Raw genomic sequence first — 26,881 nt, 5'->3', positions numbered from 1 at the left:
ATAAGTAACATCTCGAGCTAAATCAAAAGTGTGTACGGAACGTTTAACCTTAGTGTTTATACACATGTATTGCCTTTCGCTTTGCGGTGTAGTCGTATTTACTGCATTTTAAACGGTTTGTGGAATGTTTTTGACGGTGGTGCTAGCGTTACTGTATCGAACGTACTTGTCCAGCTGGAAGTTATCCTCCCGATAATCTTCGTCCACCACAAACACCTGCAGAAAGTTATCAAACTCGTACTTGCGCTTCGTAAACACGTCCGTCAGTTGCAGCGCAGAAATCACAATCAATCCCAACCGTACCGGACATACGGTCAGTGGGAATTCTTTCATCTGACCGGGTTCGATCGGACCGAGCGCAAACTCGGTCACACCGGTGTAACCACAGCCTGGTTTGGCCTTCGTGTTGAGGCTCATCAGCAAATCCATCGATCGCTCGCTGGTGTTTGTCACCCGGCACCGAAAGTTAAATCCCTCGCCGATGCGCACGGTACTGTTTGCCTCGATGACGTTCAGCCGAAGATCACTGTATTCCAGTGCCTGCATTGATGAAGAAAACGATTAGCATTATATCTCCTCACAAAACCCATGGCGTTGTCATGGTGACATGCTTACACAGCGCTGTAGTTGACTGGTCTGCAAGCGTCCCCTTTCGCCCAAATTGGAACGCCACACAATGTCTAGCTTGCCTATATTGTTGGCCGCCTTCAATGCACTCGGATCACGTGCAATCTCCGGGATAGGTCGAATGCAGTACAGAAACTGACAGCTATTCTGGGGCTGAAGCATCGTTTTCGAGCAAAACACAGATTCACCGGATGGCAACGCATTCAACGAGATGACCGTATACTGCTCGGAACTTTCAAGCTCGACCTTTTCAAGACAGATTGGCCCGACGGTGATGTTCTGTATCTGTGCCTCCAGATACACATCGTCTGTTTCGGCGTTATAAAACTTTGTCTTCACGTCCAGTGGTTTGACCACCTGAAATTTGAAGAATTTACGGAACGACGTCTCCAGCCCGGCTGGTGTCATGTACGAAACCTCGCAGACCAATCTGGAGAGATACAAGTAAAAAAGAGAGCCTCGTCTAGTAAAGGAAAATTTGCCAAGCAACCATGCGCCCTGTCGTCACTTACATGTGCGTTCCAATTTCCTTCACCTCATGATGAATAACATCGTCCAGCGTTTCCTCCGGATTCAACGTAACCGGGCCCGTCTTGTCTGCGTGAATCGGAAGACTGACCCGACTGTTGTTCGATTGTAAGTCAGCCTTCACCGACACGTTCGTGACGGGATGGGCCCGGCAGTTGTGAACGCACACGTAGCTTGAGAACGTTTCGCCAAGGTAGATGTTGCCGAAGCTTTGCGGCAGAAGCATAAATTGTCCCGCTGAAATCGTTTCACAACCAGCGACCGACGTAGCATCGCTGTGTAGAATCTTTTGGAACGAATACTGTGGCACATCTTTCGGTTCGGCCGTCAATATCTGGGGGCTGATCAAAGTGGGCCGTGTGAGACGCATCACTACAAAGGAAAGGGCATTAGCAGGGCATCGGATAAGTGAACTAAAAAGATCAATTCTTTACCTTTGAGTGCTAGCAAGTGTTCCGTTGGTTCAACCATTGTTTCACAGTATTTTGGACACTTTTTCCACACAAATTCACTGCTACAAATTGGCCCTTGCTAACAATATGTAAACATTGGCCGATTTGACAATTACTGCTTGATTTTTTGACAGCTCCAAAACATGCAGCATTTCTGCTGAGTGAAACGTCAAATGGTGAGAAAATAAATAACAACGCCAATTGTTTGGCTTCTATTTGTAACGCACTTGGGGTTTGGCTGTAATTTTACATTATTTCGACTCGGAATGGATGCAAACACATCCATTAGAACGGAAACAACGATGGAGTGTGCTACCCCTACGAGCGCTTCCGATTTGGCGAACGATCAAAAGCGACGCAGGTGAGTAGATGTGAAGAATGCATCGGGCTGCTGGAGGGCGCGTCTACTGAACCACTCCTATCTATGCTTTACTTCACCAGCTCTTCTAGATCGATCAAACGGAAGCGTTTTGATGATGAAATAGTCGAGTTCAGCATGAGCAGCACACCGATACAGCAGATCAAAAGTGTCGGTGGTAGATCCCGCACACTCTCTCAGTCGATGACACCACTGGGAACCGTGCCTGGTCCGAGTCAGGTTGGTTCGCCCGGCCCTAGTGCGATCGGACCGACCGGTTCCCCAACTATCCCTATCGAACCAATGCAAGTGGCTCCGTCCATTTTGCAAACTCCGACGATTCCGGCCGCTGTCGTTGCTCCACCACCACCAACACCCACGGTAACATTACCACCACCGCCAACTCCCAATCCGGCCACCAGCATCCTCCAACAGCTAAACTCGAATGCATCGGTAAACGACAAGAAGCGCGCCCTGAGGAATAGCAAAAAAACGAAAAAGAAAAGTGCCTCCCAGCAGGTTGCCGCCAAAGATCTGGGACGCTGGAAACCGATGGATGATCTGGCCCTGATTACCGGTATCTTACAAACGAACGATTTGCGTACGGTGCACCGCGGCACTAAATTCTCGTGCAAGTTCACCATCCAGGAAATGCAGATACGCTGGTGTTCGCTGCTGTACGATGAATCAATCTCACGGATCGCGGTGTCGGCAATGCGTAACATGCACCCGGAGCTGGTGGAGAGTGTACAGAGCAAGGCGCTCTTTTCCGTTGCCGAGGAAGAGTTGCTCGGGACGATCAAATCCAACGAGCAACCCACGCTCGAAATGTTCCAGGAGCTGCTGAACAAGAACTCGTCCGTGTTTTACCACTCTCGCACCGCCAAGAATCTGCTCAACCACTGGCAGCTGATGAAGCAGTACTCGCTACTACCCGACCAACCCGTTCAGTCGCTGCCGAAGAACGATAACATGTTGAGCTTCTCCGATGCGGAAGATCTCATGAACGATGCCGAACTGGGCGATCCGCGAGACGAAGCTCTCGAGACGGAACTCGCATTGGCCGACCGAAAAAGCAAGAAAGAAATTAGGCACCTAGAGAACGAGCTGAACCGTTGGAGCGTTCTGGTTGATTCACTGACCGGGATTGGCTTTTCACCCGATTTCGACAACCAAACGTTGGCTGCCATTCGGGGCCGTATGGTGCGGTTCTTGATGCGTTCCCAGGAGATCGTTCTCGGCCGCTCGACCAAGGACAGTACGGTGGATGTTGACCTATCGCTAGAAGGACCAGCCTGCAAGGTGTCTCGCAAGCAAGGATCCATCAAACTCCGAAGCAATGGGGATTTCTTCATCACGAATGAAGGCAAACGGCCGCTGTACATCGATGGGCGACCATTGCTCTGCGGTCATAAGACGCGCCTGAATGACAACTGTGTCATTGAGGTAAGCAAAACACACATTGAGGTCGAAGAAAAGAGAATCATTCCTTCATACACAATGTCATCTTTTCTCCCTTGCTTACAGATTTCGAACCTGCGCTTCGTTTTCTTGATCAATCACGATTTTATCAACGCAGTACGGCAGGAAAGTGCCAAGATGAACATTCCTCTCAACTGAGCTCGGATTGTTGTGTTCTGGATATCAGTTTCCATAGTAACCTTCTTTCACTTTGAATCACTTGAGAGTAATAATCGTCAATAAATGCTATGAAATGTATCAAAATCTGTGTTCTATCCAATTTCTCTTTAAAAAAATAATTCAAAGCCAGAACGGGGCTGTTTAGTAGGTAATTCCAGCTTTCATTTCAGTACTCGTACATACTCTATGATGCTATCGGTATCCGGCTGTTAGGTCCGATAAAACATGATTTTACAAAGCGATTTGAATAGTAAGGAAAGCATATCGAATTCGCACATATTCGTGCATCAATCTTATCAAGTAATTTAGTTGCGGGACATCATCCATCCTTCCCGAACAGAAAAGAATGAATCGAATCTACTTTTTGCTTTCATCATCCTTACTATCCTTACTGTCGGACTGTGACTTCTTGCTGCTATCCTTATTCAGCGAACCGACCGCATTGCGTACCGCTTCCGACTGCGGATCCACACCGGGCAGGTTCTCCAACACGCTCATCAAGTATTCAGGCGAAACACCGACGAGGTCGTGCTCCTCCACATCCACCTCCATCGGTGTGTCCTTCTCCTGCTTCTGACGCTTGGCCGGCTGCGAGATTGGCTCCTGAGCGTCCTGCATTGACATCTGCATCGCGAACGCGATCTGTTCCTCTTCCGTCATGTTCGCAAAATCCGGCATCGAATCATCCGTAGGCATAATTTCACCTGTCGACAATGCCAGCGCTCGTTCCAGCATCGCTTCTTCGGCGTGCGGTTCCGAACCGGCGGCACGAGCTGCACCGGCACTCGACGATGCGCCGGCAGTTCCCGCTGACGCACCGGACGCTTCCTTGTCACCTCCGGCAGTGGCCGTACCATCCGCGGCACTATTGGCAGTAGCTCGACGCTGTTCCTCTTCCTGGCGCAATCGCTGTTCTTCCATCGAAACGCGCAATGCAAGGGCCAACTCAGGATCTTCGTTCGGATCAACGCCAAACTCGAATCCGGCTCCACCCAAACCGGCCCCACCGCTCCCATCTTCACCCTGTATGATGGGCGACGAAATGAGAGCCTCGGAGAATACGGAACCGCGCGGAACACACACCAGATGGGATCCGGTACCGTCCTTTCCGTTCAGTACATTTATGAACGATGTGAACGTGTCATTGTTCTTCTGGTGATCGCCGAAACTGACAATGTCCACGTTCACTTTTTCCTTCTTGAGCTTTTTTGCCAGTTTTACCAGTTCGCCTTCGTCGTGCTCAACCGGAGAACCTACAAACACGACAATACGCATCTTGTGGTTCTTGCCCTGGCGATGCTTCAGTACCAAATGCGCGATACGCAGTCCCGTCATTAGATTAATGTTTCCATTTGGATTGACCAGATGTAGCTTGGACAAGATGCGACCGACGTCACTGGTCAGTGTGGCCAAGACCTCCGTTGTGTTGGAAAGCGTCATCAACCCAACATTATTCTCCGGGTTCGATCGCACCTTCGACAGACAGACCAGATTCACACCGTCCTTCTGGGCGTTCAGTCGAGTCGGGAAATAATCCCCGTTCCGCTGGTAATCACTGTTATCGAAACAAACCATCGTACTTTCCAGCACCATCTTGTTGCTGTTACTGAGGGCTGTGCGTAATATCAATAGAGATTGCTTTGTGTACGACTGTTGATGCCTCGGTGTAAACTGCAGTGAAAGACGGGAGTTGTTGAGAATCTCTATAGAAGCCCGACCACAATCTCCGGCAATGGCTTACCTCTTGCTGGATAGTGTAAAATTAACAGCTGTTTGTGCAGGATTGCATGAAAACAACAATTTACGCTGACACAATCCCGAAACGTACAGACGAAAATTAGCAATAATATTCCAGACCCAAAATGCTTCGTAATGACCGAACTGACGTTTCAGACCGTTTGACAGCTGCGAATGACAGCCCGAAGTCGCGCGTAACCAGCAACGTTTCCGAAGGGTGATGATCATTTTGAATGATACTCTGATTTCGGTTTAAAATTTTTTACCTATTTTCGAATGCTTCGAACTTCCGGTGCAACAAACGCCATATTTTCACCAATAACACATACATTTTACTTGACTGCTACATGATAACGCTTGGTTTGCACAAATTTAGCTGCGGAGAAATCTACAATTTCCCCCTTACAACCGTGTCCAGTACATGGACGAGCGGATACGCATGTAGTCAGGCAGGTTCTCTACCGGGCCCACGGCGGCAACGGCTGGGCAACGATCGAAGATGTAGCGCATGGCAACGTCACGCACATTCGATGCCGTCACGTTCTCGATGCGACGCTCCACATCGTGCAGCGGTTCACGGCGTCCGTGTTGCAGCACCTGGCGACCGATGTCCTCGCAGATGGATTGAGGTCCTTCAAGCTGGGCCAACAGGCGGGTCTTCAGCTGGCGCTTGGCACGCTCCACCTCACCATCGGTGACCATCGTGCACAGACGCATCCATTCGTTCTGCACGTTGAACAGCATGTCCTCACACAGCAACGGGTCGCACTCGAAGTAGATGCCCCACAGTCCTGTATCGCGGTAGTTCAGATTGAAGGACTCGTAGTTGTGGCACAGCTTATCGTGCGCCGAGGCGACGGCCAGCTTCGAGGCATTGTTCACACCGCCTCCGAACGAGCGATCCCACGAACCGATCAGCGCACTTGCCACGGACAGAGTGACAGCGTCCGAGCTGGACACTCCACATCCTTCCACGGCCACAGCGACATGGGCCAAGGGCAAGGAATCGTCACGGACACGCACCTCCGAACCGGTGAATCGAACCGCAGACAATTGCGGTGGTTTTCCATCGAACGTCGATTCGACCTTGCCGAGGTACTTCTCAGCCAGCTTCTCCAGCTCCGACTGACGGACGTCACCGGCCGCTGCCAGCACCATCCGCGGAGCTTTGTAGTGCGAATTGACGTAACCTCTCACATCGTCGCCCTTGATCGAACGGATGTTGCTGCTCGGGCCAAACACGGTGTTACCGAGCGACGTGCCCTGGAAGGCGGTGGAGTGCAGATGGTCGAACACCACCTCACGCAGATTGCTAGCATCCACCTGTTCGATCTCGCCCAGGATAACTTCGCGAGCCCGCTTCACATCAGCATCATCCAGCCGAGGGTTCTGTACGACATCGGCCAGAATTTCGACCAGCTTTGGTACATCCTTCGAGAGGCAGCGAGCCGTGAACGTGGTCTGATCGCGGCCCGTATTCACATCCAGCTCCGCACCCATGCTTTCCACCTCTTGTTCCAGCGCCGATTGTGATCGCTTGGTCGTTCCCTTAAACGCTAGATGTTCGAAAAAGTTTGCCGTACCGTTGTTGTTTTTGTCTTCGTAGCGGGCTCCGGCATCGATGAACAGGCCAACCGTGGCCACCTGCGTCGGAATGGATTCACTCGCTACGCGCAGACCACTGTCCAGTGTGGTTACCTCGGTTGCTGGTTCGTTCGACAGGGCGGTACGGAATGCGGCCGCATACGTCGATCCGGCACGGCTTCCGGCCAGCAACGTTTGGCGCCGCACAGCCGTGGAAAGTTTCAACAGCGAGGCCATTACTCCGTTTCCCCTTTTTGGGCACTCTGCGCTGCGATGGTGAAAAACCTGGTGTTACGACAAACTTTTCGTGTTATCGAAAATACCTCTTTTTTGCACTTTTCTTCCTGTCTTTTTTCTTACCGCTCAACTGTCACGAGCGGTAAGTTTTGGTGACAGCTCCGACATGGTTGAGCCATATGCATCAGGGTGTTTCTACTACAACGATTTGAAAGTACCGCTGGAATAGTTTCCTTCTCAAATAAATTAAAATGCTTCTTAGTTAACATTTTCACAACAGGTTTTACTGTCCAAAAATTTTTCTTTTCATCTCTAGAAAACGAAAATCATTTATCATCTTATTTAACACATTTTATGTCACGTTTGGTATTTCAAATTGTACAGCTTTTTCACTATGCATCTAACCGGCAATGTACTACACAGTACACTAACAACTAAACTGACACATTTCGGCTATTGTGTTAAATAGTAGACTTGGGGTTAGATTATTTCTTCGCGACAGCTAACTTATTTAGTCATCAATAGCCTCACTTCCTGCAATGCGGGTCAAGTGCGTTTAATTTGGCGACATTTGCCACACTTTGTCTCAGCCAATTCTTCCGTCGTAGTCGTGCCCAATGCGTGCTCTTCATTTGTCTACAACTTTTGGTTCAGGTGCGTCAGGGAAAACGAATCCTTCACACACCTGTTTGCCAATTCGTTAAATTTCCCACTGGACCCGCCTTTTAGGACTGTCGCTGCTGTGGATTGAGAAGATGGAGAACGAAAAGAAAACACAAACACACCACAAGCACATCCAGACAAAGAAAAGAGGGAGAACATTTGATCAGTGATACGTGGCATAAAAACACAACGAGGTAGACGAAGGTTTAGTATCCCGGATGTTAGGATATCCAGCGTTCTTCACACAGGTTTGTTATGTTCGAGAGGATGTACTACAGATTGAATTGATTGGCATTCACGTATGAGAACGAAGGGACGGAGAATTCAGATTAATGATATTTGACGTGACATGTTTGGAAAGTTCGGGTGAAGTACGATCAACGAGACTATGCTCCAACAAAGCGATCACATATCAATCTACTGATGAATAAATAAAACTACATCCAAAAAACATAACATGACGATGACGATGTACTAAATCTGAAATCATTATGCTGAAAAAGGCGTTACTACTATAAACTATTTCTAAGTACTCCAAATGTCGAAAATGTTGTTACTTCTCAACAAAATGTGAGGATGAGTCATGAAATGGTTACGTTTAAACGATGCCGCAAAAATAAACCATCCTTAAGCGTGGACTCCAAAAATGTGTTGTGATCCTCGCGTGTGCTGAATGATCAACGGGAACGATACTGGCGACTGGCGAAAAAATAAGACGAAAACATACAATCAATGAAACAAAGCTCGCACGGCAAACACGGCTCACATGCGCTACCGCGTTGGAATTCACATGACACGCAAAGAACATTATTACGGAAAGCGCCACGTTACATGTCCAAGTCTTCGGTGGATTCTGCCTCCCGGAGTAGTAGACGCTGTTCGGACTTTTTCTTGTTTGCCAACTTCTTGACGGTGCGTCGATTCCGCACACCATCCTCCTCGTCCATCATGCGCAGAATTGTTGTCTAAACCAGAGCACGATAATTGGGTTACAATCAAACATTACCACATGGGGCTATTGTTGGTAAAGCTACCTGGTCGGAGCAATCCATTGGAGCAACGGAAATATCACGCACGGCACGGAAGTTACCGCAGTTGTTAAGATGTTCGTTTTCCAGCCGGAAGTAGTTCCAGATGAAGCGCCGAAACACCTCGAGCGGGCTAAGAATCGATACGATTATTTCTCGATCGATGTATCCCATCTCGATCAGGCTCATGGAAAGTGTCCATCCAAAGCGCAATATTAGATCCTCGACGATGGAGAAGTAATAGAACCACTGAAAAAAATTAGTGGAAATAAGTAATACGAATTCTTGTCGCAGTAAAGCAAACCACACTCACATTCGATCCATAGACGACTTCATCGCGCAGAAACTTGTTATCACTCGACTTCGAATCGAACAGACCCCAATCCATCTTAATGTCCCAAGTATATGCGTAACAGGACGACACGATCGATGCCACGATCCACAGGTAAAACCACGGATTGTCCGAACTCTTCGCGTACTGGTCCCGTGTCGCTTGCGTGATGGAGGAAAAGATGACCACAAAAAATGAAGTTGAGTACTTGAGCGCATTCGCCAGATGGGGGTGAGCGTCGCGTGTGTCCCGAAACCGCCGCAGGCACTGCGCCATGCGGAACCATGCCGGCAACATGGCGACAACCGGCCGTATCCAGAGCGAGTTGTTGATGCACTGATTCGGGTCCTCCGCATGACTCCAGTTACTGATCGTCGAGAAGAAGCAGATAAAGTACTGCAGGTCCAGAAATGCCGGTACGATGCTGTTCAACTGATCCGCCAGCCAGAAGTCGGCAAAGTTCACGTAGAAGAACGGCGCCAACACGATCCGGCTTAAGATGCGCAGCGTCCAGAAGCGCGCTTCGTGGCGGAAGGTTTTTGTTGGATTCAGTAGAAATCCCGCCATCAACAGGTATAGGATCAAGGGGCTTAGATACGCCGGTATGGCCAGTGCGTCCGCATACAGATAGCCCAGCACACTCATCGTCCAGATGACACCGAAAATGGATGCCAGCTCCATGATATGCTGCTCGGACAGATGGTTGCGCGGATCGAGCTCAAAGATGAGCACGTGGTTCACGCCGGACGAGCGCCATCCGTACACGTTGATGCCCCACAGGAACATAAACTCCACTATCAGCAGCGGACCGCGAAACAGCCGGAATGCAACGATCCAATCATCACGCCGCAACCGGAACATTGCCGACAGGACGACGGCCACACAAAGCACAATGAGCGAGCCGGAAAACAGGCCCACCTTAAACGTGGTCCAGGGACTCTGTTGCTCACCAAGCGGCGGTACACGCAGCCGCTTCATGGCCCGCTGCCGATCACCTCCTTCGATCTCGTTCGTCACGATGTTCTCAGTCTCGTGGATCAACCGATCGATGTCCTTGTTAACGTAGAAGTGTGCCGATTCGACATGTTCCGCACGCCATCGCGCACCGAAATCCACGTTCAGCAGCTTATCGTGCTTCTTGAGGATCTTCCGGAACCCGGTAAAGTTAAGATTCTGATAGTTCTGGAGCAATATAAGGCTCAGATAGAACTCACTAAATGCAAGCTTCAGCTCCTGGATCTTGCGCACGGACACGTTCTTCTTGCGCAGCAGATTCTTTTTCATCTTGTGAAGATTGTCTTTCTTCTTCTTCGTGCTTTCTTCCATCTCGAGCGTTTCGCTCAGCTCCGTCCGAAGGTTGGCAAATTTGCGCGTAGCTTCGGCGAGTTTTTCTGCGAACGAGAGCGGGGTGCGTCATTTGCGGCCAAACTCGTCTGGAACTCGTCCCGACACACTTACCAGAATAGAACGTGTTGATTTTGGCAAGTTCACTATCACAGTAGTGGAAAAACTGCTCGTCGAATTTGGCAAAGTAGCGCGTCAGCACCTCTGGATCGACCAGTTCGGCTGACGGCGACTGTTCGACGGCCGCGTACAGTTGGGCCTTCATCTCCTGCAAGTGTTTTGAATGGAAATATTATACAATTTTTAAAAGCAATTTCTATAAACCACAGTAGACAGCAAGAACCTTTAGGGAGGAGTCATTCAAATCATCATTCGACTCCCAAAAGATACAAGAATCCTAAGAGCAGTGGCGGATCAAGGCTCTTGAAGCCTTAAGCAAAATGGCAATTGGGGCCCAGTTTTGACAACTGAAGACGGGAGGAGGTAGGATCATAAGTCTTGTATGGTTAATGGCTCTTTGAGGATTCCTAAATCTTTGAGGATTTCTGAATCTTTGAAATAGAAATTCAGATTTATTCATCCAGATTGAGGAATCTGAATCAGATTTACCCAACACTAGAATAAACACATTGATCTACACAAACAGGAGAAAACGCAACCGGTTACCGGTTGTCCTCAGAACGTGCGTTGAAAACATGTGTTTGACACACAGTACCGTAACCCATTCAAAACCCCTCAGTCTCGGCGAATTGAATTTTTGCCATTTTTGCGGCCGGAATGGAAGCGTTTAACAGGTGATCGCAGTATGAGCGGAAAATCAAAATTTAGACCAATGGCTTTTTTCCCTTTGGACGGAGAGGAACCTGTCGCACGCGGGCATCGTGGCGCGAACAGCTGACGTGCATTGTTTACACACGTTCAAGGTCGGGTCACTTTTCGGGGGTGGATTTTTTTTCTTTCTTTTGCTGTTCTGCTTTTCACGCCCGTTCAATCCCCGAATCGGCACCGAAGCGTAACATAAACAGTGCAGTTCGCGTCTGCGCAGATGCCCGTTACCCGATGATGTTTCCACACTCGCGCTTCGCCACCATGTTGGCCAAGGGTCACGGGATGGGTCAAACGGTGAAGAATCCATTTTTCCGGATGGTGTCACTTTTTTTTTTTGCTGGAACAGCCCCAAACCCGCGACGCAACAATCGCTTACCTCGTACTGTATGTACTGTTTGCGCCATTCCGGCGTTATGTGGGCGGCCAGATGTTCGGCAAACTTCATGGTTGTGATGGTTGTGGGCGATGTACTTTTGCAGTTGGAAGTTCGGTTTGCTATACCACCTGCCGGACGAACGCAGTTACTACCGCGCACATCGCACGCGAGCGTGTGTGAGACACTTGTCTCTGATGGGAAAAGGTACTTCAACTCGCTACAGCATCATCGACTGTGTCGGGGTATTTTTTTTTTCGTACGATTCGTTTTGTCGTGCGAAGAGCACAAGGTACCGAGGAAAGGTGGAAAACAACGCAAAGCGCTTGCGGGAAAATCGTGCCCGATGACAGATGAATGCCTTTTTCAACGGTGTTGCAGGAGATACTAATGGATTGCCTCAAATAAACGAAACAAAAGTAACCAAAGTGAGAATTCGTAAGCTTCAATTTCAAACGCATGTGGATAATCAACACAGACGACCAAAACCAAACCAAGAAGAAAGGCGAGCGCGCCATCTCAATATCATTGCGGAGAGCAGCTGTCAAAATCGCATGTCCACCGAGCAGTCACTAATGTGCGAGCGTAAATCGTGAATCAGATGGCGATGGCGTATACACGGCTCGTTCTCCGAGAACGCTTTACATTATTTACATCTCGCACGCTGTCGCAGCAGGAAGCCTACCGCGGTACGGTCCGGCGGTGTGTTCCGCTTTGCTTGTTTGTTCCTCCGGTAAATTGGTGCAGTTAGTTAGAGCCGAATGTGTTAGATTAGTGAAATTACTTCGATGCGTTGATGATGTGCTGATGATGCGATCATGTTTTGAGGTGGTAATAATAGTGCGACCGTAAGCGAGTGATTGTAATGTGTTTTTTACACCAGAAATTGAGAACTATTTTTTGCCGGTGCGCACTGAATAGGCAATTGTTTGTGAGTGTGTGGTTTTGATAAAAAAAAACTGAAAAAAACAGTCAACTTCACGTGAGAACCCTTATCGACGAAATGCCGGTGTGAAGTTAGCACCTTCTCGTTAATGTGCTCTTTCAAGGCAGAAAAGTCATCTCAAGAGGTGACCTTGACCAACAGACTGCCTAACCGGCGTATGGAGCGCTGCTGTAAAGGATATGATTAGAAACCTTGTATTACACCACATTAACTTGTGAAGATAACTTCAAGATTATCTGTATCGGGGAAAGCGAGTAGATATGACGATCAAACACACTCCTCACGCTCCGTATCTTCGATAGTCATATTACGTCGCCAGGAAAGTAATTTGATGCCATGCCAATTCTGGGAAAGTCATCATCGATTTTCCACACTCACTATTTCCTTCCAAGTGTGGGCTTCCTGGATGTCCTGGAAGTCCTTGAGCAGTACCCTGAGAACAGAACACAAGCGCAAAGCGAAATGCTATAAAGCAATGGACAAACATCTGGATACAGCTCCAACTGAATGCTGCCGGATGGGGGACATGTGTTTTAGTCACTCCTTTTTTTATTGGGGTTTTACAGTATGCAATGTGTCCGATAGTCGTTTTCTGCGAAAAAGGGGACACAGCACGAATAGAATCGTTCATGATAAGCCGAAACAGATGTACTTGTATTGCTATGTGTAAGTGCAAAGAGTTATGCACTGGATGAAGCAAGAATCTAAATAATAACTTAAAGCCTAACCAGTAGCCAACATTGGCAGGACCAAGACCAGTCAGTCCAGATTAACTTTAAACTCATAACCTGTTTACCTACCGGGATCACCGTCAGTGTGCATCTACTGCATATTGCATTGTGCATTTGTTTCCGGTTTCGATTGTGTAAAACAGTTTTTTATTCGCAAGCATCTCAATCACTCGAGATGCGTTTGCCATCTATTGTTCGGAGTGAAGAAAACTGTTCGTAATGCTGAGCAATTGATAAGAAGCCATTGACTTGCCATTACTAACAACACGGCCCGTGAGCAAGCCACTATTGCAGCACATCAATTGTGTGACATAATGCTATTACGATGCACCCATCATCCTCCAATGTGGTTTTTGTCCAGGTTTAGAACACACTTCCCCATTTGCTTTAGACATCAAGTTGATTTATTTCCCGAAGACTCCGAAACTATCTATGAGGAGACATTGAACACAACGCTCTGTATTATCCACATTCTTTTGGACTGTTCGTCACCGTGTGTCGCAAATCGTTTGCCCTCGAACAGTGCAGCGTTTTATCGCCGCCAAGCACTTCGATCGCAGATATTTGCCGTGCCGTCGACATCAATAAATTGCGCGACTTTTGTGGGGAGGCGCCAAAATAGCACCCAATTACACAACACCGGCCTGCGGGGTCGTGGCTGTGATGATTTCGATTTGATAGATCGTTCGATGTGCTCGCGTACCAACTTTGCTGCAGAGAGCATCGTCACGCAAAAAAAAAACCAGTTTTATCGAAAGCTCTGATCTGTTCATGCAAAAACCCCTGCAACAAAACATACATGCGTGCAATCGTCCAAGGTCCCAAAAACCAAGGACAGTCCCGAGTGAGTTCCGAGCGTTTGTTGGAGGCCATGGTCAAAGATCGCTTCTGGAAAGTGGGATCTTGAGGCGATGAGATGAGGCCATCGATCATCGTTTCTAATGGCTTCGAGTGTTTACAAATGTAGGCACGTTAGTTGTTCCACCATTTGTGTTACGTTCGTGCGCTTCAAAAGCGCAATCGACTGACGATCGCTCAAGGGATTGGTCAGCAAATATGATCTTCAAAGTTGTGGCTATTGCTGACGGCTATATTACAGCCAGCGTCATTAGTTCGATTTTTTTTTTCCATTCTGACGCAAACCACGATGAGTTGCTTCATCTCATCCCAGAAATCTGCACCCCGAAAAACAAGAGGCCATTTCTTGCCTATTTGGTAATGTACCGCCAGCAATGCTTTGTAAAGGTATTTGTGGGCACTTGCATTAGATTATTTTACGCTAAATGCTCACGTAGAACGCATCCACACTTTAATCGCTTGCAGGTGTCTTTCTGTCTTACCGAGACTCGAAAACAACCTGATTCCTTCCTCCGCGTTCCTGTGTTCCTGCATATTGGAGCCGTTATCGAGCTCTGCTTCAAAAGTCAACGATAACGCACGTGGTTATTTTCTGATAAGCCTGGCCGGTTACGGGCCTGTATGTCGTAGCATCGCATCGGTGTGATTACCGGTGATATCATTATTCACTTCGCCTCGCCTCGATACTAGTCGTGGCCATGAGAATTCGATTGTGTCGACAACGGAAAATTATGGGATGTAACGTTAGGTGAATCCGATTGAATCTTTAAACGGAACGAATAAATCTGAATATCTATTTAAAAGATTCATGAATCCTGGAAGATCGTTGAATCAGCCAAGATTTATTTCCTCCATGGAGTTTATCAAGGATTTTTGAGGATTCTGTTGGGAGTCGATAGATGCGATTTCTGATTTGAATGACTCCTCACTTAAGTTTTATACGAATGACTCTTCTCAAAAGATTCATTAAGCACAACACTAGATGTAACTCCTGCTAGAATTCATGAACTCTTCGACTTCATACTGTTCAAGAACTCTGGAACTCTTCAACAACACAGTGTGGAACGAAACTCTTTTAGTTTCGCGTAAACTAGAGCGAACCGGTTCGTTCTTTGAGAAGAACTGAACGAGCGGTGCAGATCTTTCGTTCTTCTGTGTCTCATAAAAATGTGTCCCTAGTTATCTCGTACACATACTTTACTCATCGGGGACTATTGACGAACTGCAGTAACGCCATTCGTTCGTTTACTAAAAAATAACTGATTCGAACTGTACCGAGTTGTCCGGTCTTGTGATCCAACTCTATTTTGTTGGGTGTGTGTTTTTTTCGATTAATTTTCGCCGTTCCGTGCGTCACGCACATGCTCGAACGAAGAACCACATTTGCCTACCGTTTGGTCCATGCGTTTTTCTCTTGTCTCGTTCCGATCGTGTTCATCTTTCTCCATATCTCATTTCCTTCCACCGCTGTCGTATGAGCTTTGGGGAGTAAATTTCCCCATACCGACCAGGTTTTTCTTTCCTTCTGTTTTTCGTTTTATTGTCGTTGTTGTATGTGGTACCGTTTCGTTCGTTGGTAAATTTTCTTTGCGCGATGCTCTTTTCTCTCGCGGTTGCCGAAAAAAAAATCCACCGGGGCAGACGACCCGGTTGCGCTAGCCGCCACAGCAGCATTGATTGCCCCATCGTCGTGTATACGAAAAGGGGAAGAGGGAGGAGGGGAGGAGGGAAGGAGGGGGGACGGAGCGCTATCCACGGACACACGGGAGTTCCACGGCATTAGGAAAGAGCCAACCGAATGTTGTGCGCGTTTGCGAGAGTGCGAGAGTGGAAAGATAACGCCATGGCTTTAGGTGAACGGCTTCTTCCCTCCAAAAAGCAAAACAAAAACCCGTATACCGTCCCGATGCTAGACGTCAATGCTGAGCTTGGCACCGCGATCACACGCCAACAGTCAGTTTTCGGTGTGCGTTCGGTCGTGTTTGATGTTGTCTGTCTGACGGCCCACGTTCCCTATTCTATCGCCGTCCCATTGAACGTGGAGTGGAAATTTTCGTGCCAAAGTATCAAAACGAGAAGCATCTTCCGAATTCCACACTCACAACGGCGTGGTTGTGAGTGAAGTGTGGATATTTGGCCCACCTGTCCACCCAAGGCTAACGGGAGCTTTAGCGCGTTTGGGTGCGAAAATTCGCACGTGTCACACACCCGCGTACATGCCCGACGGTTGATAACAGCTGCAGTGTACGTTTTCGTGAGGGTTGTTGTGCTAGAAATTTCGTTCAGTTGTCCAGCCTCTCGACGGTTGTCACCAAGGTAACCATCAACTTCCATGTGTGGTGTTTCTCACGGTTATCTAGCAACAAATGCCGACCGGCAGCAATCAGATAGCCACTGACGGAAAGATTACTTACGAACGGAGTTGAGGGAAACAACAACAGCAACTACTTAAAAAAAAACACACGCTCACACAACTTCCTCCAGCGAAGTGACCCCAAGTGATCGTGCCAAGTTGTATTCTTCACTGTATTCGGTGTATCGATCTGCAGCATAGAAGAAACCTGTTCCTGTGGAATAACAAAAAGCCGCACACAGCTATTATTAACGATCAAGCTCATCCGGTTGTGTTGTGCCTCCCGGTTGAACGCAAATCTAACGCACACCACATAGTAGAAGTAAACAAAACAATAAGAAGAAAACACACACGCATTTGATCCACGAGATCGGTACGGTTGTGACGATTGATTCTCCGATCCGATGCGGAACATTAGCCCATGCAGGTGGTGATTATGAAATCGTGCGGTGCTTGGTAGAAAAAGAAGCGAACTATAATGTAACACCAAAACATGACCTTCGCTTTGGTTGAAAACATCGTGGAACAATAAACTGGCGATACTAATGTAGCGTAGTGTGTATGTCTAATGTCCGACCAAAAAAACCAGCAGCTTCCAGCATCCGCAGCTGGAGCTGTGTTTGTGTGTGTGTGTGTGTGGTAACTAATTGGAGGTATTGGGAAATAATCGATTGTAAATCATTTTTGTTTTTCCAGCGTAAGTGTGTGAAAAAAGGTGTCGTGCGTGAAAGTAAACCGTTCCCAGTCAAACGGGTAGTAGTTTACAGTGACGACCACAAATATTGTGCTATGCCAAGTCAAAGTTAACAGCTCAGCAAGCGGTGTGCGAGAAGTAAATTCAGCCGTCCAGCAAGAAAGTTTATGTGTCTAGTGTCTAGTGTGCCAAAAAGTCAGTAATTAGGAGTTTTGCGTTGCTTAATTGATCGGTGTGCATTTACCATTTACCGAGTGCCTTCATTTTGCTTGTGCGATCCGAAATGACGTTACCAGAGTTTCTTAACCCGACGCCGGCCCAGGTGGCCGAACTAAGGCAGCTGTTCAAGGAGAAACTAGATAAAGATGCAGCAAAAGTTCCAGGTAACGTACAAGCGCCTGATGCTATAGACGCTAAGTAAATAGTACACTATCGCCAACACCATGCCGGAGGACGGTTCGGTTGCTCAACCGCTTTGTCATCACGTTGTCGAATGCGTCCATATTACCTTGAATCACGTCGAAGAAATCGTGTCGCGAGGTCACCACCGAGTGACACAGCACAGTTTTCCAGGTCGTTATCTGGCCGATGTAAAAGAAATTAATCACGCACGACGAGGGCGATAGGGTTTTGTCTCTATTGCTCCCTTCATGCAAGCTGTGAAATTCATGGTGACGCGTTGTTTTGTTTTGTCTTGTGATTTTAATTATCAGTACGATTGCTTTGAAGTGTCAATTATTGCTCGAACCAAAAGTTAAACATTAGTCGGTAATTTGTTACGCATACAGTATTTTTGGAACTTTTTTTTTTTATTTGATTCCTTTTGCTACAAAGTTCATGAATAAATGTTTACACGCATGTTACGTAGATTGTGTCTTCATTGTCACTACAAATTTGTCACACTATTTACCCTTGGCGTTGGCGTTATCAAGCTGCTAATAACAGCGTATTATTTCGAGGACGCTTGTGTTAATTCTACTGTTTGTGCTTAACCCATTATATCCCAACGTTTTTTAAGCTGCAATTAATAAATAAATTAGCCCTGCTGGTTTTTGTGTTTTTTTCATCAGACGATAAATTAAAAGTGATATTTGTGCCAGGAACACTTTCTGGGTTCATTTAGATCTTTTTTTTAAATTGTTGAATTTTTAATTTTTGTTCGGATATCTCGAGTTCTGAAGATAACCATTCTGTATCAGATGCGTTGGTACAATTTTTGACAGCAAAATAATATTTATTTATTAGCCATTTTAATTAAGTGTTAAAAATAAACCAAATTTTTACATGTCTTCAATATCCACATGCAAAAACTTCAATGGAACATCAAAAACATGTTATTTGTCGCCCATCCCTAGTTAGTGCATCATTTCGCCTTACCACATACTGCTCAGAGCATTAGCTCATCTTCACCACCATGTGTGCACATACACCAAGCGTTGATGGCTGTGTTGCAAATTAATACCTCACTGTATTTTCTCATCATCGCCTACTATGCACTACTATTCCCCTTTCACCGGGCTGCTTGTGCTGTGTTAAAGCTCGCACTGAATAGACACCGTTTTGGGTCCAAGGTCGCCCCCTGAAAGACCCAGTACCCCAGACTGTGCGGGCACTGCTCTACCGAACCGTAACAAACGCACCCGACTTGTGACACACCGACACGCTGTTGTACGCTCGAGGCAACAGCCGGTGCCTAACGTCGAGATCAGTCCACTTGATGACGTCGCACCCGACGATATGCATTGGGACGACATTCAAGGTCTTGTTGGACGCTGTTGGGGAGTTAGATAAGATGCGTCCATCTCTCATCTCGCGTTGACATTGGTAACGCTCCGCGCTTCTACCAAAGCAACGTTGCACGATGCTTCCACTTGTGGTCTTTTGGAAATTGTGCCGCGTCTTTGGCGGTCATAGTATGGGAAAGGGCAAAAGGCGTCTAATTACCGATTTGTTGAGCTTACAGTTTTTGTTGAAGAATGCAAAATTAGTTTTTTCAGGCGTAGGAAAAAGTGGAAGATGTGGAAACATTTTGATTCATAATACAGTGATAAAAGACGAAACAGAATCTATTTAAATTTAACGATGAATGAAACCAATTTTATTCCTTCTGTCATTCTCGTCTGATTCGTTGGTGAACTTTCTTAAGTCATCTTCATAAAACCATCATAGACTTGCGAAACAAGCAAAACGCCTATACCAACTGATCTGCTCACTTCCAACACCATCTTATCCCATCAGTCACGGACCAATCCCTGCGAGAATTCAAACGATCTCTAGTTCAAGGCTTACCATGCATTTCCAATGGAAGATATCGAAGTCATCGACTTCATACTTTCAGCGGGACTGGTTTATGTTTGACTCACGGCGATATTTGAATAGTTATTTAACTCATTTGAATTTTTAAGTAATACCGGTTACATTTTTTCCTCCTTCGCAGTCGGTGGCTTCCACGAGCATGATATGAGGTGGGTTTTTGAAGGCGACGGTTGGTTAACAAAGTTCCTGGAGAACAATGACCTAAACATGAAGGATTCGTTGAAGCAACTGTGGGAAACGTTGGAATGGCGCAAAGCATCGGGCATCAATGGTAAGTGTCTAATTGTGAGATCTGTAACAAGCCGGTGGCTTTAATAGATGTGTATCTCCGTGTTTCATATTTTGTAGATATTCGCGAAGATAATATACGGATGGAATACATTAACGACGCATTGATGTATCCCCGTGGACGGGACATTGACGGCAAGACGGTGTTCATCTTCAAATCGAAGATGTACGTACGGGGGACGCGCAATTTGGACGACCTGAAGAAGTGCTTTCTGTACTGGATCGAGCGAATAATTCGCGAAGCGAACGACGATCTAGTGACGATCGTGTTCGATCTTACCGACACCGGTCTCAGTAACGTCGATATGGACTACACGAAGTACATCATTAACACGTTCAAAAACTATTATCCCTGCTCTCTGAACTACATTCTCATCTACGATCTTCCATGGATTTTGAACGGTAAACAGCTGGACATCGTTACCGTAGTGAAACAGTGCGCAAAGACCTAATGCGCGTACTTTCGTTCAATTTTAGCCACCTTTCAAATCATCAAAAAACTCCTGCCCGCCAAAGCTGTCGACCGGTTACGGAACATCAGCAATAAAAATATTCGCGAGTACATCGACGATGACAACATGCCACGGAGCTGGGGTGGCAGAGACGATTACGTGTTTGAGTTCATCCCCGAGAGACGGAAATCGATGGAGTTACCGCTAATGCAGAACGGTATGCCGAACGGGATTCTCTCGAAAAAGGTAAGACTCATCCATTTCTATCACTTACTCTGCGCTGCGTTAAGTACTAACTGATGGATTTTGGGTGTGAAAGTGTGATGAACTTGAAAATCGTACAAACGCTGTTCAAGCACTGGAGCTCACTTCACGGTTGGCGTTAGGTGGTTTCGTTAAAAAATCATGTTTGTGGAAGCTTTAACTACCGAGTTCCAAAAAAAAAACTCATCCATCGTATACATTACCATCGGACGGGGAGGAACAACTAAAACTGCAGAATGCATTGAAGCGAGGTTTTACTATTAATAAAGTGCATGGTGCGGTGGATTGCGGAGGTTTTTAAACACTTCAGTAAAGCTTATTTACTCTTCCAATGTCTTAAGTGAATGGACAAAAGTGCATGTCCAAAGGAAGCTGGAATTCCATTTCGTATCGCTTTCGTGCCAATGGGTGTATCGGTGAACATTATCAAGATAACCTTTACATCAAATGATAAACATCTTTTAATGATTCATGTTGTATTTTTTTCCTCCACCGGCAGCTTCAAAGCTTGTCTCTCACACTTGTAGAACCAGAACTGTTTCCTACCGGCTCTGCGATGGCGAATTCGGCACGCTGAATACTGCGTGCAACTCAATCAGCTGTTTCTTTTTAAATATGTAACTATGATAAGTGCAGAAGGTTTTACGAGTGTATTTTTAGACATTCAGTTTTTAATGCAATTCAAGCACAATTCATATCTTATATAGTTTTAATTTTATCCTTTTCAAAACTTATCTTACCCCTTTCATATTACCTTTTTTCATTAAATTGAAATGCAATACAGTTAAATCTAAACAATGATAACAATAGCTATTACATTGATAAAAATTACTTCTAATAATATTTAAAATTAATAACTTCAATAAAAGAAAAAAACATTAAATCTTTTATAATGAAAACGAAAGGATAATATATCTACCCTTACTAAATAGTATTTATGTTCACTCCGAAGTGAATTCATAAATCCACTCCGAAGCCGAAATTCCGGATTCAACTCCTGAAAAAAATCGGAGTTCAATACGGAGCTTAATGTGTTATTAGTCAGTTGACTCCGGTAAATCCGGAACCAACCTCGGAGTCGATTTCGGATTAACCCGGAGTCATCCTGAATCTGGAGTCAAATTCGGAGTGAGCTCTGGTGTCATTCCCCCTCAATCATTTAGTATTCCGGAGTTACTGCGGAGTCGGATTAATCCGACTCTGGAAAAAAATTGATTTTACCCAACACTACAAAATTGAATGAAAACAAAACCCCAAAGCTGAATTACATTTTCAAACGCTTTATTACGCTTGTCTCGAAATGCACCTCGTAAATTTCTCCCGGTGAAGGCAATACACCACGTCTCACGTCATTGAAGACAGTCAGTCACTTTACCGGCAAAAATGCTTGTCGGCATATTATGAAAAAGCGTCAAACCCGCTGATCTCACCTCAGCAAGACGGAAAGCCAGCTCAGTATATATGGTGTTGTATATAAAACAAATCCCCTCCCAATGCAACCAAACCCTCCTTCTTTCATACCGATTTTTGTTCCTCTCTTGCGCGCGAGTTGCAGCGGTCCGACGAGCCGGTAAAACAATTTATTTAACAGCCCTGGTACACCGTTTTGCTTCACGCGTATTCGCCCTCTATCATGGCTCGTCGTCAGTCGCCTGACTGAAAGCAGAACGCGGGAGCGGCAGCGGCAAGATACTTCGAGCAAAAAGAAACTGCAAACGGTTCAAGAGCTCACGGCTGAAAGTGATACTTGCAGGAGAAGTTTAGTAACTCACCGGCCACTGATCGTGACAGACGCGCGCGCGAGAACGGATTGCTGTTTTTCTTTTTTTGGTTTTGGAGTGTTGTATCGAAGAAGGCTTCTTATTCTTTCTTTCACACCGTAACGCTGCCAGAGTGACCTCAAAATCGTCATCATATTTACCGTGCGTTTCGCGCTTGTTTGCACGTTTGCAATTAAGTGTTAGCGGTGGAGCGAACATCGTTAAACAAAGTTCACCCGGGGCAACGGAATACGAATACGAATCGAACCATCAAAAGCAATTCGCGTACTGTATGGCCTGTTGTGCCATGTGGCAGCACAATACACGTATCGAACGTGTATCATCCAACTTCCCGTCAGTACGCTCAACGTCCCCCGGGCAGTTCCCGTCCGTGATGTGACGCGTTTCAAATCGATTAAAAGCCAAAAGACAGTGGAATGTTCTTGAAGGTGTGTCGTCTTCTGAGGCGGTTCCAAACACATCGGAAGGGTTCTGAAATGTTATAGTTCTCCAGTGCTTGCACATGAACTGTCCTGAATGGGGTTGAATGTCGATGTCGAGGACCTACCGAATAAGCAGCAGCCGATCCGCATCGTGCATTCCTTCCATTCGTTTACTATTTTCCAATTTTCCAAAAATAAATATTGATTAGTTGCTTCGAATTCCGATCGTAACACGCGTGTGGGACAGAATATATCTATCCGCTCCAAAAATCACAAAAAAAAAAAACATTACGTAGTGCCAACAGTCGTCCGTCGGTGAAATTGCTCGTACATAATAATACCAACTGCTGACAAGTTACACGCAATCTCAAGCTTTCGGAATCAGCTCCAATCAGCTGTGGCAAGCAGGAAGCTGAACGCGTTATTTCATAGTAGACACGTGGCCGTCAAGGAAACAGTGGTGATCTTGTTCGAAGGTGCTAAGTGTTGATACCATTTATACCACACAATATCAGAAGTGTGATTGGGAGCTTATGTAAAGTGATAACTAGAAAGGAGTTGAATTCGCCACAGTTTCTTTCTACAACAGACAACCAGTCAACGATTTTCATCCCACAATGGCAAGGGTAAATAGTGAAATAATATTTGTTCGATCCTCGTTTTAGTAAATCATTTCTTTTCCCAGCAAAGCAGTTATTTGTCGCGTGAATTAATATATCTTATTTACAACGAAAACTTTTGATTTTCGCAATGCAACGCAATGACATCGAGGTTACCGGCACTTATTATAGACCTCGGCGCCTTTGGAGCCGTATGGAGCATTATGCAATTTCAATTTCACGCTGCTAAGGCAAGGTCTTAAGACGAGTTTCACCTTTCCCTTTCTGCTGTAATGATCTGCTCTTACCATGCACGAGTCATGAACTCGCAACGTACAAGTACATCGCGCCCATTACCGGTGCGTCCCGCATGATGCGAACGATACGGAAGAGCGACGACCGGTTGTGGAGACTTGTTGCAACCGAAAGGCTGCAATTGTGCAGAAATTTCGTGACCAACAAATGGAACCGGTTTTTACTGTTGTAGGGGTCCCTTCATCGGTTTCTTGTGCCTGGGTGGCTTTATGAGTGTTGTGTGAAGAAAGAGAAGAGAAGTATCATTGAATTTTGAATGTGGTTAATGTTCGGTTTTTAATCGCATGGTTGCATATGGTTTGACAAACCGTGAAGAAGCATTAATTCCCCAAAGATGTGGGTTTGCTGATTGTAAGCTATACAACAAATGTGGAAACACGGAACAAAATCGGATGTCTGTTTGACCAGCATTGTGAACTTGTGGCAACATTTGAATGTTGCAAAAACCCGTGTTGTAGCTAACCGGCAAACCGGCTAATTCAAACAGAAAAGCTTTCAGAGAGCTTTTTGGCGCTTTGTTGAGGAGATGTGCGCGTTTATATCTCCCACTGTAGAGATTTGACAATTTTTAAACACAACTTGTGGATTATAGTTATAAGTCACATTAATAGACAAGGTTTTTATATGTGTTGATTGTATCCTAGTTTTATATTAGATTGACCCAAACAAATTTGCAATCAACATGTGGAAAGGAAAATAATCAATTTTAGTTACAACCTACCAAATCAAACCGGCTTGGAAAGTGTGTTTCCGTGCGATTCAACCCAGCTGTCAAATGCAAGGGACGCAACTGCTACTGAGTTGGAATTTCAGCGGAACAGATACAAACACAGACCACAGACGAAATTCCCGTATTCAGGAGCAAAATCCACGGCCTGAAATTGCTCAAATCTCGCAGGAAACGCTGGTGTAAAAGAACTTCCGCAACGTAGGATAGCGTGAACGGAATCAATTATACATCAACGTTGCACCGTTTTCCCACACCCCGTGTATAAAACCCGACTGCTGCCGTTCCGTTTGAAACCAATCGATAGAATTGTGAAGGAGGTGACTTTAGTTTTCAATGCCGCACGAAACGTTCGCTTGTGCAGATAATTCGGTTCAACAAACGACTCCAGAGTTGGTTTTGCTCAAACTCTAGACGAAAGTTTCAGTATTGCAACAAGTGTGTGAATCGCGCGAAGTGTTTTATTATTAGTGACCTTGTCCCTTTGTTGACCGCAGCGCAATATTCCGCTAGTGAACGATTATTAGATAAATAAGTTCACCCTCTCGACAATTGAATGCAAACGCACCTGTCGGTTGGTGGCCGTGATTCCCTGGCCAAAGTAGCTGCAGCTTAAGGATTGAAACTATTTTTAAAACTCTAATAGCATATTTTACCCTCCGTTGGGTCTTGGAGATTCCCGGGGTCCGAAAAGGAGCCAACCGCAGCATACACGCCGGCAGGGGTGAGCATCAAACCATCATTCGACTGCAGCATTTCGGCTTAGAACTAGGGTGTTGCAGAACAGTGCAAAGTGTACGGCAGTTTTTTTTTACAACACTTCCTCTTAGTTAACGAGTAAAACAGTTACAGAACCATAGCGTTAAACATTAAATTGGTCACACAACGCGCATTATAACAATGTTTCATTCTCGGTACCATCCACTCTCACCCCAGGTTCACTTTGCCAACCTCAGCCCACCAGAATCGCCAATGCTTGAACAAGCGAACAGCAATTTCCCGGAGAACAGCGAAGGTAGGTAATGCCAGCGATGGTTAACATGCTTGGTTAATAGATTTTTTGGCTTCCGTTCAAAAAGAGAAGTGGGTGGAATCCTGTGTAAAAAAAAAAAAACGCTTCGTCCAGTTTGGCAGAAAATCGATTGCGATTAATTTAAAATTCACTCGTCAAATGAAGGCGGCCCCACGGAGTTACACGTGGGTAGATTAGGTTGGACGTTTTCGACATGCGATATTAAATATTTAAGAATTACCTTTGAAAAACATTCCAAGAATTACATAACTTAATATTTTGTTTATAAACTTAATTATAGAATTGAAGGAAACAATAGGTTTGTAACCTAAAGTTAACTATTTGATGTCCTGTAGGTATATCAGCATATTACATTATACAGTTATCATTTGAAGAGGTAGATAGAGAGGGTAATTTCTGCAAAGTAGAGGAAGCTCTTTGCGTCACGATTATGCTCTATCGCTAGGCGTTTCGTCCGGTCTCCTTTATCTACAACCTACTGATAGAAGTGCTGATTGTTATTATTGTGTTTCGATTGCAGGTGAAATGTTACGGATAAAGCCACAAAACACCATTACCTTCTCCAAAGTTGGCGGCGACTTGGTCGGCACGGTTGAAATCACCAATGTGGACACGAAGGATGTATCGTACAAGGTACACGATGAAGTTTGACCGACACTATCGCGTTAAATGTTTAACACTGTGCATATCTCTGTTTATATTTCAGGTGAAAACTACTGCTCCGGAAAAGTTTCGGGTACGTCCCAGTACGGGATTTTTGCCCCCATCGGCAAGCGTTACGATAAATGTAATGTTACAGCATGGTCAACAAATACATACAATCAATAGAGAAAAATTTTTGGTCATGTGCATTGGACTAACGAGTGAAAATTCAACCAGTCCGCAGGATCTAACCGAGCTTTGGAAGGTTTGTATCGTATAACATACGGTTGGGTTGATCCTCGAATTAATGTCCTCTTATTGATACACTTTTAGAACATCTCCGCCAAGGATGCATCGGTAGAGCTGCATCGTTTGAAGTGCGCGCTGCCCGTAAACTTTGACCAAAACGGGCTCGAACAGATGTTCGGAAGTACGACCGGTAACATCAGTGCTGGACCCGATCAGTACGGTGTGATGGGTGGATCCTATGGCGGTAGCAGCATGATGAATATGAGCGCGGATAAGCAGATGCATCTGTTGCAGCAAACCATTTCGCATCTGAACGATACGACACACCGGTTGGAGGTGCAGGTGAAACGGAATCATCGCTTCCAATGGATTACATGCGTATTGTTCGTGCTGCTCGCTATAGCCATCGTGTACATACTGAAAATAGAGATAAAGAGCAATGCTTCTGAGTATTGCAGCGTGGCCGACAGACATCATTGA

At 45.9% G+C, this 26,881-nt stretch overlaps 6 protein-coding genes across 6 annotated transcripts; 2 read left to right on the top strand and 4 right to left on the bottom strand.

The window, feature by feature from the left end:
- Nucleotides 1–108: 108 nt before the first annotated feature.
- Nucleotides 109–1,626, bottom strand: LOC128714023 (probable trafficking protein particle complex subunit 13 homolog). The gene is made up of 4 exons (XM_053808898.1): nucleotides 1,590–1,626; nucleotides 1,140–1,527; nucleotides 616–1,057; nucleotides 109–540 (listed from the first exon to the last, which is right to left on the bottom strand). Exons 1-4 carry the CDS (start codon nucleotides 1,624–1,626, stop codon nucleotides 109–111), a joined length of 1,299 nt encoding a protein of 432 aa, XP_053664873.1.
- A 247-nt stretch (nucleotides 1,627–1,873) lies between these two features.
- On the top strand, nucleotides 1,874–3,585 carry LOC128714376 (microspherule protein 1). Its single transcript, XM_053809250.1, has 3 exons — nucleotides 1,874–1,968; nucleotides 2,049–3,411; nucleotides 3,493–3,585. The coding sequence occupies exons 1-3, from the start codon at nucleotides 1,874–1,876 to the stop codon at nucleotides 3,583–3,585; spliced, it is 1,551 nt and encodes a 516-aa protein (XP_053665225.1).
- A 378-nt stretch (nucleotides 3,586–3,963) lies between these two features.
- Nucleotides 3,964–5,199, bottom strand: LOC128711520 (26S proteasome non-ATPase regulatory subunit 4). Its single transcript, XM_053806400.1, has one exon. The coding sequence runs from the start codon at nucleotides 5,197–5,199 to the stop codon at nucleotides 3,964–3,966; it is 1,236 nt and encodes a 411-aa protein (XP_053662375.1).
- Nucleotides 5,200–5,745: 546 nt separating this feature from the next.
- On the bottom strand, nucleotides 5,746–7,282 carry LOC128711402 (mitochondrial-processing peptidase subunit beta-like). Its single transcript, XM_053806273.1, has one exon. It carries the CDS (start codon nucleotides 7,162–7,164, stop codon nucleotides 5,746–5,748), a length of 1,419 nt encoding a protein of 472 aa, XP_053662248.1. The 5' UTR covers nucleotides 7,165–7,282.
- A 582-nt stretch (nucleotides 7,283–7,864) lies between these two features.
- Nucleotides 7,865–11,803, bottom strand: LOC128711404 (xenotropic and polytropic retrovirus receptor 1). Its single transcript, XM_053806275.1, has 6 exons — nucleotides 11,735–11,803; nucleotides 10,645–10,798; nucleotides 9,169–10,577; nucleotides 8,862–9,104; nucleotides 8,659–8,792; nucleotides 7,865–7,904 (listed from the first exon to the last, which is right to left on the bottom strand). Exons 1-6 carry the CDS (start codon nucleotides 11,801–11,803, stop codon nucleotides 7,865–7,867), a joined length of 2,049 nt encoding a protein of 682 aa, XP_053662250.1.
- A 5,793-nt stretch (nucleotides 11,804–17,596) lies between these two features.
- On the top strand, nucleotides 17,597–26,881 carry LOC128711745 (motile sperm domain-containing protein 2-like). Its single transcript, XM_053806629.1, has 8 exons — nucleotides 17,597–17,696; nucleotides 19,751–19,900; nucleotides 19,978–20,319; nucleotides 20,395–20,615; nucleotides 25,414–25,492; nucleotides 26,031–26,143; nucleotides 26,217–26,417; nucleotides 26,486–26,881. The coding sequence occupies exons 1-8, from the start codon at nucleotides 17,597–17,599 to the stop codon at nucleotides 26,879–26,881; spliced, it is 1,602 nt and encodes a 533-aa protein (XP_053662604.1).

The sequence above is a fragment of the Anopheles marshallii genome, chromosome 3 (genome assembly GCF_943734725.1).
Source record: "Anopheles marshallii chromosome 3, idAnoMarsDA_429_01, whole genome shotgun sequence".
Classification (NCBI taxonomy): Eukaryota; Metazoa; Arthropoda; class Insecta; order Diptera; family Culicidae; genus Anopheles; species Anopheles marshallii.
Note: the sequence above shows the minus strand (reverse complement) of the source record. Positions and strands in the feature narration are given on the sequence as shown.

Excerpts from the sequence above, each read along its gene's own strand:
- LOC128714023 (XM_053808898.1), bottom strand. The coding sequence starts at position 1,626 with ATGGTTGAACCAACGGAACACTTGCTAGCACTCAAAG. Across the intron at positions 1,058-1,139 it reads AAGGAAATTGGAACGCACAT|ATTGGTCTGCGAGGTTTCGT; the intron begins GTAAGTGACGAC and ends GTATCTCTCCAG. Across the intron at positions 541-615 it reads CCAGTCAACTACAGCGCTGT|GCACTGGAATACAGTGATCT; the intron begins GTAAGCATGTCA and ends TCATCAATGCAG.
- LOC128714376 (XM_053809250.1), top strand. The coding sequence starts at position 1,874 with ATGGATGCAAACACATCCATTAGAACGGAAACAACGATGGAGTGTGCT. Across the intron at positions 1,969-2,048 it reads AACGATCAAAAGCGACGCAG|CTCTTCTAGATCGATCAAAC; the intron begins GTGAGTAGATGT and ends TTACTTCACCAG. Across the intron at positions 3,412-3,492 it reads ATGACAACTGTGTCATTGAG|ATTTCGAACCTGCGCTTCGT; the intron begins GTAAGCAAAACA and ends CCTTGCTTACAG.
- LOC128711520 (XM_053806400.1), bottom strand. The coding sequence starts at position 5,199 with ATGGTGCTGGAAAGTACGATGGTTTGTTTCGATAACAGTGATTACCAG.
- LOC128711402 (XM_053806273.1), bottom strand. The coding sequence starts at position 7,164 with ATGGCCTCGCTGTTGAAACTTTCCACGGCTGTGCGGCGCCAAACGTTG.
- LOC128711404 (XM_053806275.1), bottom strand. The coding sequence starts at position 11,803 with ATGAAGTTTGCCGAACATCTGGCCGCCCACATAACGCCGGAATGGCGC. Across the intron at positions 9,105-9,168 it reads AAGTCGTCTATGGATCGAAT|TGGTTCTATTACTTCTCCAT; the intron begins GTGAGTGTGGTT and ends AATTTTTTTCAG. Across the intron at positions 8,793-8,861 it reads CAATGGATTGCTCCGACCAG|ACAACAATTCTGCGCATGAT; the intron begins GTAGCTTTACCA and ends GCTCTGGTTTAG.
- LOC128711745 (XM_053806629.1), top strand. The coding sequence starts at position 17,597 with ATGACGTTACCAGAGTTTCTTAACCCGACGCCGGCCCAGGTGGCCGAA. Across the intron at positions 17,697-19,750 it reads AGATGCAGCAAAAGTTCCAG|TCGGTGGCTTCCACGAGCAT; the intron begins GTAACGTACAAG and ends CCTCCTTCGCAG. Across the intron at positions 20,320-20,394 it reads TCTTCCATGGATTTTGAACG|CCACCTTTCAAATCATCAAA; the intron begins GTAAACAGCTGG and ends GTTCAATTTTAG.